Genomic DNA, 9,607 nt, shown 5'->3' with positions numbered 1-9,607 from the left:
ATCCTGGAGAGAATAGGTATGCATCATGACTAGTATTCATTTTTACTAGTAGCCATGAATACCCCTATGCTCCATGAACATGTCCACTTCCCTCTTAAAGACTTCCAAGTTGGCAGCCATCACATCCTGGGGCAGGGAGTTTCACTATTTAACTATGTGTTGTGTGAAGAGATGCTTCCTTTTGTTTTGAATCTCTCACCCTCCAGCTTCAGCAGATGACCCCACGTTAGAGAGGGAGAAAAGCTTCTCCCTATTCACTCTCTTCATTCCATGCATAATTTTATGGACCTCTATCATGTCTCCCCTTAACCGCCTTCTTTCCAAGCTAAACAGCCCTAAGTGTTTTAACCGCTCCTCATACAGCAGTTGCTCTAGTCCCTTGATCGTTTTGGTTGCTCTTTTCTGTTCCTTCTCAAGCTTTGAAATATCCTTTTTCAGGTGTGGTGACCAGAACTGTACACAGTACTCCAAGTGTGGTCTCACCATAGATTTGTACAAGGTAGCAGTTTTATTCTCTATTCCTTGTCTAATTATGGCCAGCATGGAATTAGCCTTTTATAGAAGGAATTGGTTCTCACCCACCTTGTCCCAAGAAGAACTGCACCAGGCTTCTCAGAGCTACAGAACCTTCAAACAAGAAGTGTGTTGTATTTCACAAGGGATTTCACCAGCAGGAAAATGCAGAATGTACAACTGGAAAAAGTATCCCTGGGCAGTGTAGTTAAAAGTGACAGTCCAGGGCAGAGATACTGAACTCAGGAGCCACCTGTGGCTCTTTCTATGTGGCACTTTCCACTTGTTTCAGAAAAATAGACAAAAGCCTAAGCCAAGTGGGGTTGATAGGTGACTGCCACCAGGGAACAACTGATGGCAGAAGAACAGGTGACAAGCTTCCCTGAGGCCAGGCCTCATTCTAGGGATGGAAGTGTGGTTATTTTGGTTGATGGTAATTGCATATGTGGCTCTCTTCAAACCACGGAGTGAGGGAGACCCAGGTGTAAGACTCTGGCCAGCCCTGAACTCTCCTAGGTGACGTTGGGCTAGTTGCCTACTTACTGTATCATGAGGACAGAGGAAGGGAACCTGAAATGTACTGCCTTAAAGTCCACAGAAGAGCATGATAAAAATGTGATGTATGTTGATGATAAAGGGCTAGCACAAGGCTCAGAGGCTGGATACAGCCTCTTGAGAGCTTATGTGTCCCGCGAACCAGCCCCCCCCGCCCCCACTCTGGGTTTGCCAGACAAGGCAGCCAACACCCCCCCCCCCCGTTCCTGATCTGGGCTGGCGAGCCTGCTGAGGGCTCACCAGCCGAGGCAGCCCCGCCCCCAGTACCGAGGGATCAATGATCAAAGACTGTTAAATAAAAGAAAATACTGTTATTGTGTTAAGCATGTTTGTATTTTAAGTCTACTTAAAAAAAATGTATTAATTGCCTTTGCCTTCTATAAAGTTTGTATCTCTGGTACCTGGAATTAAATTTTATGGTACCCATGGCCCGGCCCGATGAAATGACATTTATGACCCTCATAACAAATACGTTCGACACCCCTGGGCTAGCATATGAGGAGAGAATGGGACCTTGGGTACTTACCAAGAAGGTTCCTTCTACTCTGAAGTCACAAGGGCATCTTGGAACAGACGGGTGATTCCCCTTTCCGGTGCTAGGTATTCAGGAAGTAAATACACTTTTGACCCCACTTCCTGTTATGTGTGTGTGTGTGTAAGTGCCGTCAAGTCGCTTCCGACTCATGGCGACCCTATGAGTGAGCCCATGCCATCCTCTGAAATCAAGCCCAGGGACCGAAGCGCAGCTATGGGGGCATCGACCGGGGGGGTGGCCTCAGCATCTCCATCGTGTGTGGAGCTTCCTCACGTTGTTTGGGAGCTGCCGCAACTTGGTGGGCTTTTCCCACTCACTCTTGACCAGCATCTCAAAGAATTCAGGAAATGGGGTCACCTTGTTGACCGATTGTGCTCTGGGGAAGAACTCCTGGGGCCCTTTAGGTCTGGAATTGGGTTTGGTTTCTTCCCCGGTCTCGCAGGTGGTGTCTATAAGATCAAGGGCCATTATGGCCTTAGGAGGCTTTGGTAGTCCTCCGTCTCAAAGAGCCTGATCTGCTGCTCTGGTGGGGCCTGGAACTCCTCTTCATCTGAGGAGAATTCTCCCTCCTCCATCTCCTCATAGGTTCTGGTTGAGGCTGGAGAGGACCCCCTAAGGCTGGGTTGTTGTGGGGGCCGTGTCTTCCTGGCGGCTGTGGAGGACTGGGGCTGCAGGGAGTCCCTAGGGCTTCTGCTGCGGTGGCTTTATGGCTCAGGGGAGTAGCTGCGCTGGGGCAGGGGCGTCCTAGTGCATGGCGAGTCCATGCCAGAGCCCTGCAGGAAAGGGAACTCCTCCCTCAGGGCCCTCCTCATTAATTCCAGAAAGTCCCCCGGGTATTGGAGAGGCCCCCCCTCCCACCGCCATTGGACCTGGTTCCCTGGGGCTTTGGAGCTCACCAGGTTGCTGTGGGGTTGTCTGCCGCTGGTCTCAGCTGGTCCCAGGAAGCCACGATGGTCTAGGTGGCTCCGGCTGGCTCTGAGCGGCTTCTGCGCGCTAGAGTTTTCCTGGGGTCCTCGTTCCCCTTGCGGGCCGAGCTGACCTCTCCCGATGGTGCGCGGTCGTCGGGGCGGTCCTCGTTGCCCACGTGGACCGAACAGACCTCTGCCCAGTTTGTGCCATCGGGGTCGCGTTGCTTTTTCTTTTTCCAGCCTTGAAAGAGCCCGGTCTTTCTTCTTCTTTTTTGTCTTCGGGGCAGCCTCGTGCTCAACTACGCCTGCAGGAGCTGGAGGGTTGTGGGGCCAATCTGCTGCCTGCCGCGCCGCTGTAAGATACATGACGTGGTCTTTCGGATCGAGGTACGCGTCGATCGCTGGCTCCAATGCCGCCATTCCTCCCTTGCTGAACGTAGAGGGTAGGGGGAGGAGAGTCTAGAAGGGTCCTTGATGAGTGGAGGAAGGGGGGGTTGCTGCCCTGGTTTGCCTTCCTCGTGGTAGCAAGGTTGCAGGAGCAACCTGTAGAGCTGCCTACTCCTATCTAGGCAGGAGAAAAACTGGAAGCAGCAGGGCGATTCCGGCCAAGTAACAGGAAGTGGGGTCAAAAGTTTATTTACTTCCTGCCTACCTAGCACTGGAAAGGGGAATCACCCGTCTGTTCCAAGATGCCCTGGGACTCAGAGTGAGAACAGAGTTTTCCCAGGTGTTCACATACAGACAGGGACAATTCTAAGAACTTCAGCACCAGCCAGAAAGAGCCCAGTTTCTAAATAATTATTTGATTCAACAAGTGAGAAGTGAGAGGATATTGCTCAGATTAAGAGCATCTGCTTTTGCTTGGTGTTTCCCGTCAAAAGACTCGGGTGGCAGGTGACATGAAATGCCTTGACCTGAGATCCTGCAGAGCCTCTGCAAGCATAGTGAAGACTGACATCATTTGAATAAATATCCTACTCCGTTCAGGACAGCAGCCCCATGTGCGGAAACTGAGTGAACAGAAACATTCTAGGTGAAGATGTGTGTTTTCTCAAAAAATGATAAAGGATGAACTCAGGACAACAAATGAGCTTAAAGTTCAATATTCAGTCTTTTTTTTTCTCCAAATACAAAAAGCCATTACTTTCAACTCAACACAAAGCATGTGCAAAGTTACAGAAACTTAGACATTGTATAAAAAGTTACACATTTAAGATTATTCCCCCTTGTTTGTTTTCTCTTCGCCCTGAATTGAGCAAAAAGGAACTGTTACCTCGAAGAAACTATTAACAGCTGCTAACCCACGGTAAAAAGTTACAGAAAAATCTAAAAAAATGTCATAATTACCATAAGACAGCCATCTCTTCACCCTCCCCAGTCTGTTATTGGGGGAAAAAAGACAGATAAAAACACCTCAAAGATGGGTGGACACCAAACTGCAGGAAGTTTCCAAAAGTGCCTGGAATTTATGATCGCTAGCAGAGTTGTGCAGGGCAGGATGGAAAGAGAAGGAGGTGACGAACCTTAAGAGGGACCACCTATCCACAGTTGGCCCCTGGCTACTGTAGAAACCTTGAAACCAGGGCAGACCTTGGCCTAAGATTGTGAAGGTTGGAATTCTAGCTTCTCTTAAATTGAGAGAAATTGTAAAAATGGGAGGGGAATTGTCTTCATCAAGGAGAAAGAAAGAAAGAAAGAAAGAAAGAAAGAAAGAAAGAAAGAAAGAAAGAAAGAAAGAAAGAAAGAAAGAAAGAAAGAAAGAAAGAAAGAAAGAAAGAAAGAAAGAAAGAAAGAAAGAAAGAAAGAAAGAAAGGTAACTTCCTCATGGGGGATGGAGCGAAGGGAAGGAAGCATGCCTTTAGCTGTACAGGTCAAAACACAGCTACCCTCAAGAACTACAGAGAGGAGACAAGGGCCAAAAGAACTTCCCTCCAGTGTCCCAAGACAGTCCGAAATGTCATATGTGACGCAGCGAGCTGCTCTCTCCAAGGACCAGATGGCCATCACTGGGCACTAGAGCCACCCTGCGAGGTGCCCGTGTAGCTTCCATAGTCGTAGCTGCCATAGTACGGGGGCCACTGGCTCTGGTTTTGATAGTACTGGTTCCACTGCTGGGCATACTGCAGGGGAAGCAAAGGATTCAGAATTGTGGATGTAAGCATCAACCAACGAGCTTCAACACTCCCCCCCCCCAACTACCAATTCATCAGCACATTCATACACACCTTTAATCAGGGTTTAAGATAGGGGTCCTGACTGGCCTTTGCTGGTTCAGGCCTGATCCCTTGACATGACTCTGTCAGACCATTGCTGGTTCAGGCCTGGCTCTGGCTCCGTGTCAAGCAACCTTGGTTCACATGCCTGTAACTACTGTGTATACTTCCCTTTCTGCAGGTGCCTAATTGTTTGGTCTACGCTTCATGAGAATTCTTATCTCAGGTTTACCTCATTGTGTTTTCCTCTAGTAGCTAAAGTGCTTTTAAGCTAGAGCTTTCCCTATTGTGGTTATTAGCAGCCTTCCTCTGTTTCTATACAGTCAGTTCTTATATTTACCTTTTTGCTCCTAATAAAGTATACTGCTTCAGGAACACCGGCCTGAGTGGGTTTGCTTATGGGATGCTACAGGTAAACGCCTGATTCTGACAGGTTCCCAACCTTTTTGAGCCTGTAGACACCTTTGGTGTCTGCGTATGGGCGCAGACACTTCAGGAGGCACAGCCAGCCACAAAATGGCTGCTGCAGCTTACCTTCAATCATAGTTAAAATCCTTGTGCTGTGTGGCAACTGTGGCCAAATCAACATTTTTGAAAACTTGCACATCCAATCAAGTCTCCAGTGGCCAAGCAGAAGCCTCATTGGGCAAAAGCCCCATTTGGTCCCACCTACTTTCTAAAAGCACCTTGCAGGCACCAGAAAAGGTGTTAGGGTGCACCATGGCCCCCATAGGCACCATATTGGGGCCCGATTTAACGTAATGGGTAACTGGAAAACTACGACAGACACGAAGTGCTGCCAAGTTCTCCCCCTCCAAAACCACCTCTGACTTGTGTCTGCAAGCAGTTCTTTTGAAAGCTAACAACACTACCACCCAATGAATTTTATAGCTAAGCAGGTATTTAAAGCCAGTTCTTCCCAGCCCAACCCTTGTCCCTCAAGGAAAACAACACAATCCCATTACTTTTGTGGCCTGCGACAGCCACAAATAACTACCCCAGTAAACAGGCAAATATAAGAAAAGCCATGCTGGATCAGACCAAGGCTCATCAAGTCCAGCAGTCTGTTCACACAGTGGTCAACCAGGTGCCTCCAGGAAGCCCACAAACAAGACGACCTCAGCAGCAGCATCCTGCCTGTGTTCCAATGCACCTTACATAATAGGCATGCTCCTCCTGGAGAGAATAGGTATGCATCATGACTAGTATTCATTTTGATTAGCAGCCATAGATAGCCCTATGCTCCATGAACATGTCCACTCCCCTCTTAAAGCCTTCCAAGTTGGCAGCCATCACCACATCCTGGGGCAGGGAGTTCCATAAGTGAACTACGTGTTGAGTGAAGATTAACATTCCCCCAGACCTTCTACAAAGCATTCCTTGTTCGATCTGGGCTGGTCACTTTCTGCCTGCCTACCTGTTGGTACTGGTTGTAGTTGGGCTGATTGTAGGTCGGCTGGGCCGGAGGAGGAGGTGGGGGCTGGCTGTAGCTTTGGCTGTAACCACTGTAACTCCCATAGTTGTAACTCGGAGCATAACCACCTTGGTTGTAGCTGGATGGCGGGTTGTAGGGCTGGGTGTAGCTTTGCTGGGGAGGGAAGAGAGTGAAGAAGGGAAAAATGAATTCCACACCCAGATTTTTTAAAAACTTAATTTTAAAAGAACATAAGAAAAACCATGCTGGATCAGACCAAGGCCCATCAAGTCTAGCCGTCTGTTCACATGGTGGCCAACCAGGTGCCTCTAGGAAGCCCACAAACAAGATGACTGCAGCAGCATTATCCTGCCTGTGTTCCCCAGCACCTACTATAATAGGCATGCTCCTCTGACCCTAGAGAATAGGTATGCATCATGACTAGTATTTATTTTGACTAGTAGCCATGGATAGCCCTCTCCTCCATGAACATGTCCACTCCCCTCTTAAAGCCTTCCAAGTTGGCAGTCATCACCACATCTGGGGCATGGAGTTCCACAATTTAACTATGTGCTGTGTGAAGAAATACTTCCTTTTACCAATTTTGAATCTCTCACCCTCCAGCTTTAGCAGATGACCCCGCACTCTGGTATTATGAGAGAGGGTGAAAAGCTTCTCCCTGTCCACTCTCTCCATACCATGCATAATTCTATAGACCTCTTTTCATATCTCCGTTTAACTGCCTTCTTTCTAAGCTATATAGTCTAAGTGTTTCAAAAAGAAAAAGAGGGAGAAGCTATGTATGCCCTATGAACACTACTAGGCTAGGGACTGCTTGGGACCAAAAAGATCCACTAGTCTAATATCTGGGATGAATTAAAACCTCTTGGTCCCCACAGGCATTATGGAATAGTCACTTTTGCCTTGCAACGACCGCGGCACCGCCTGCTCATGCTTGAGCCACAAATGTGCTGCAGCTACACCTCACACATATTTTTTAACATATGGGACACAGCTATCCCTCCTCCCCAGCCACATCGAAGGATCTTCAAACTGTCTGCAGAAAGAAGGCTCTCCATCTCCTTTCCTAAAAGCCCCACTAAAACAACCACCACCTCCTCTTCCAGGAAGGAGTACCTGTTTTTTAACAGCTGCTGTAACTTCCCCTTGCAAAGATTTTGGTGAAGGTGCTGAGAGTTCTGCCAAGAGAGTTCCAACACGCACACCCTTAGACTTCTCCAAGAAGGAATGACTAAGCTGGTTTAAGCTTGTTGCGCAGATGTGCCCTTCATCTCAGCCAGACTCATGTAAGCCCAAGCCCCTTCTGGCTTAAAACCCCCCCACACACAATAAACCCACATAAACCTATGAGCTGCTATACAGAGTTGCTTTCTAAAATGCAGACAGGGCAAATGAAGAAGAGTTGTTTTTTAAATGCTGACTTTCTCTACCACTTAAGGAAGACTCAAACCAGCTTACAATTACCTTCCCTTCCCCTCCCCACAGCAGACACCCTGTGAGGTAGGTGAGGCTGAGAGTTTGGTGAGTAGCCCAAGGTCACCCAGCTGGCTTCGTGTGTAGGAGTGGGGAAACCAACCCAGTTCACCAGATTAGAGTCCGCCACTCATGTGGAAGAGTGGGGAATCAAACCCGGTTCTTCAGATCAGAATCCACCGCTCCAAACCACCGCTCTTAACCACCACACCATACTGGACCACAGCCCAGCTGTCCTTTGCACAAGGGAGTTATGAAAGAGCAATTGCACACGCTTAAGGAGGGAGCAACAGAGAGAAGCCAGTTCAGACATCTTTTGTATTTCCCGCAAAGAACTGGCCTTGCCCCAGACACCCCACTCCAGCACCCACCTGTGGCCCTGGGTTGTAAGAACTGGGAGGGGCATTAGTGGCTGGGGCAGGCGCCGGAGGAGCAGGGGCGACCGTGCTGCTGTTGCTCTTATAGGGGTTCTGGTTCCGAGATGGGCTGTAGCTGCTGGGCTGCTGGTTGTTGCGGTTGTAGTTGCCCCGGCTGTTGACGCTGCTGCTGCTGTTGTTGTTGTTGCTTTCTCGGTTCCCACTTCCCCAGCGGCTCTGGCTGTAGCTGCCACCCCTGCTGAAACCTACATTGAAGAAGCCACAGTTAGGAGCGTGGAAACTGAAGTCATGTTTCAAACACTACTGAGCTATCCCTGTCTCCTCGCTTTCCCTGTCTCCCCCTACCCAAGCTTTTCCCCATCTGTCCTTAACTCTGGAAAACCTTGTGTCCCCATCAGCTGGGCCTCACCCTAAAGTCTCAGAGCAAGTAGAGGGTAGAAGCATGCTGCCAGAGTGGGAACCACATTCCTAGCACCGGATGGATGTAATTTTATTTATATTTAGATTTTTATCCCACCCTCTATCCCAGCCAAAGCCGGACTCAGGGTGGATGTCATGCTGGACCACGTTTAGCGCTAAGTGCCAACCTCAGTTCCTTGCCTTTGCACAGGGATGCCCCGGTCTGATTCACTGAGACATTCATGAATGTCACCCTTGCTAGAGACACAAAGAGATGGCCTTAACCATTCCCTGCTTGGCATCAACCTAACAACGCTTAGCTATGGCTAACACAAAGCCGCTTCAAGCATTGTTTCTGTCACGCAGGGGCGTGCCACACGCGGGTTCCCTAGTCGCTGGCTGTGAGGAGGAGGGGGCTGAGACGACTTCTTCCGCCTCAGACCAGTTGGAAGGAGAGTCAGAGCTGGTCTCTCCTCCCGAATCAGCCAGTGTGCCTTCGAGCCTGTAGCCCCAGCAGATGCTGGCCTCTGTATTCTCTCCGGTGGTTCCCTCTCTTCCCCCTTTTATCCTCCCAGCCAGTGAGGAGGTTTCTCGGCCCCGGCCCCCCAACCCTCCACCCGGAAGTCGCCCAAATCGCCGGCCTCATCAGCCGGCAGCTTCTGCCCTGGCCCGGGCTGCAGGGCGCAGCCCGTCCGAGTGCGGGCCCGCCCGGGGGTCAGCTGTTGGGCGGGCTGTCCCTCCCCCGCCCGAGCCGGCGCTGCGGCGAGAGTACTCCGCGCCGCTCCGTGGTCGCCGGCGTCGGATCTGCGGCCCACTCCGGTTGCTGCGAGGGAGTTGGCGCGCCTCCTTCGCCCCCTTTTCCACTGAGTCCCTGCAACGGAAGAGGGACAGGCGTTGGGTGAGGCCGCGGTCTGGGGGGAAGGCGGGGAGCCGGCTGCAAGGTCCGGGGAGCGGGGTGGGAGCCCCGTCTCCGGACACACACACCCTCTAAAAGATGTGACTGGGGGTTCCCTGGGAACCTCAAAGACGTGCAACATGTAGTCCGCCGGAAGGTGCACGCGCCGGGGAGATGTTGGATATCAAAGGAAAATGGCAGTAGGGCCAGGTACCATTGCAAGACCCTCGGATTGTGATCCTTCATCCTGTGAATCCAGAGGAGAGGCTTGTGATCCGTTACTAACGTGAAATGATTGTCATCC

At 50.2% G+C, this 9,607-nt stretch overlaps 1 protein-coding gene across 1 annotated transcript in view; it reads right to left on the bottom strand.

The window, feature by feature from the left end:
* Positions 1-4,480: 4,480 nt before the first annotated feature.
* Positions 4,481-9,607, bottom strand: part of HNRNPUL1 (heterogeneous nuclear ribonucleoprotein U like 1) — a 47,416-nt gene continuing 42,289 nt past the window's right edge. Inside the window, exons 14-16 of the mRNA XM_056846076.1 lie at positions 8,004-8,254; positions 6,142-6,312; positions 4,481-4,631 (exon numbers count right to left, since the gene is read on the bottom strand). Of these exons, the coding sequence (XP_056702054.1) occupies positions 4,515-4,631; positions 6,142-6,312; positions 8,004-8,254 (539 nt within the window). The 3' untranslated portion in view covers positions 4,481-4,514. The remainder of the gene's footprint in view (positions 4,632-6,141; positions 6,313-8,003; positions 8,255-9,607) is intronic.

Source organism: Euleptes europaea, chromosome 3 (genome assembly GCF_029931775.1).
Source record: "Euleptes europaea isolate rEulEur1 chromosome 3, rEulEur1.hap1, whole genome shotgun sequence".
Classification (NCBI taxonomy): Eukaryota; Metazoa; Chordata; class Lepidosauria; order Squamata; family Sphaerodactylidae; genus Euleptes; species Euleptes europaea.
The sequence above is the reverse complement of the archived record's forward strand: the minus strand, read 5'-3'. Positions and strand labels throughout refer to the sequence as shown.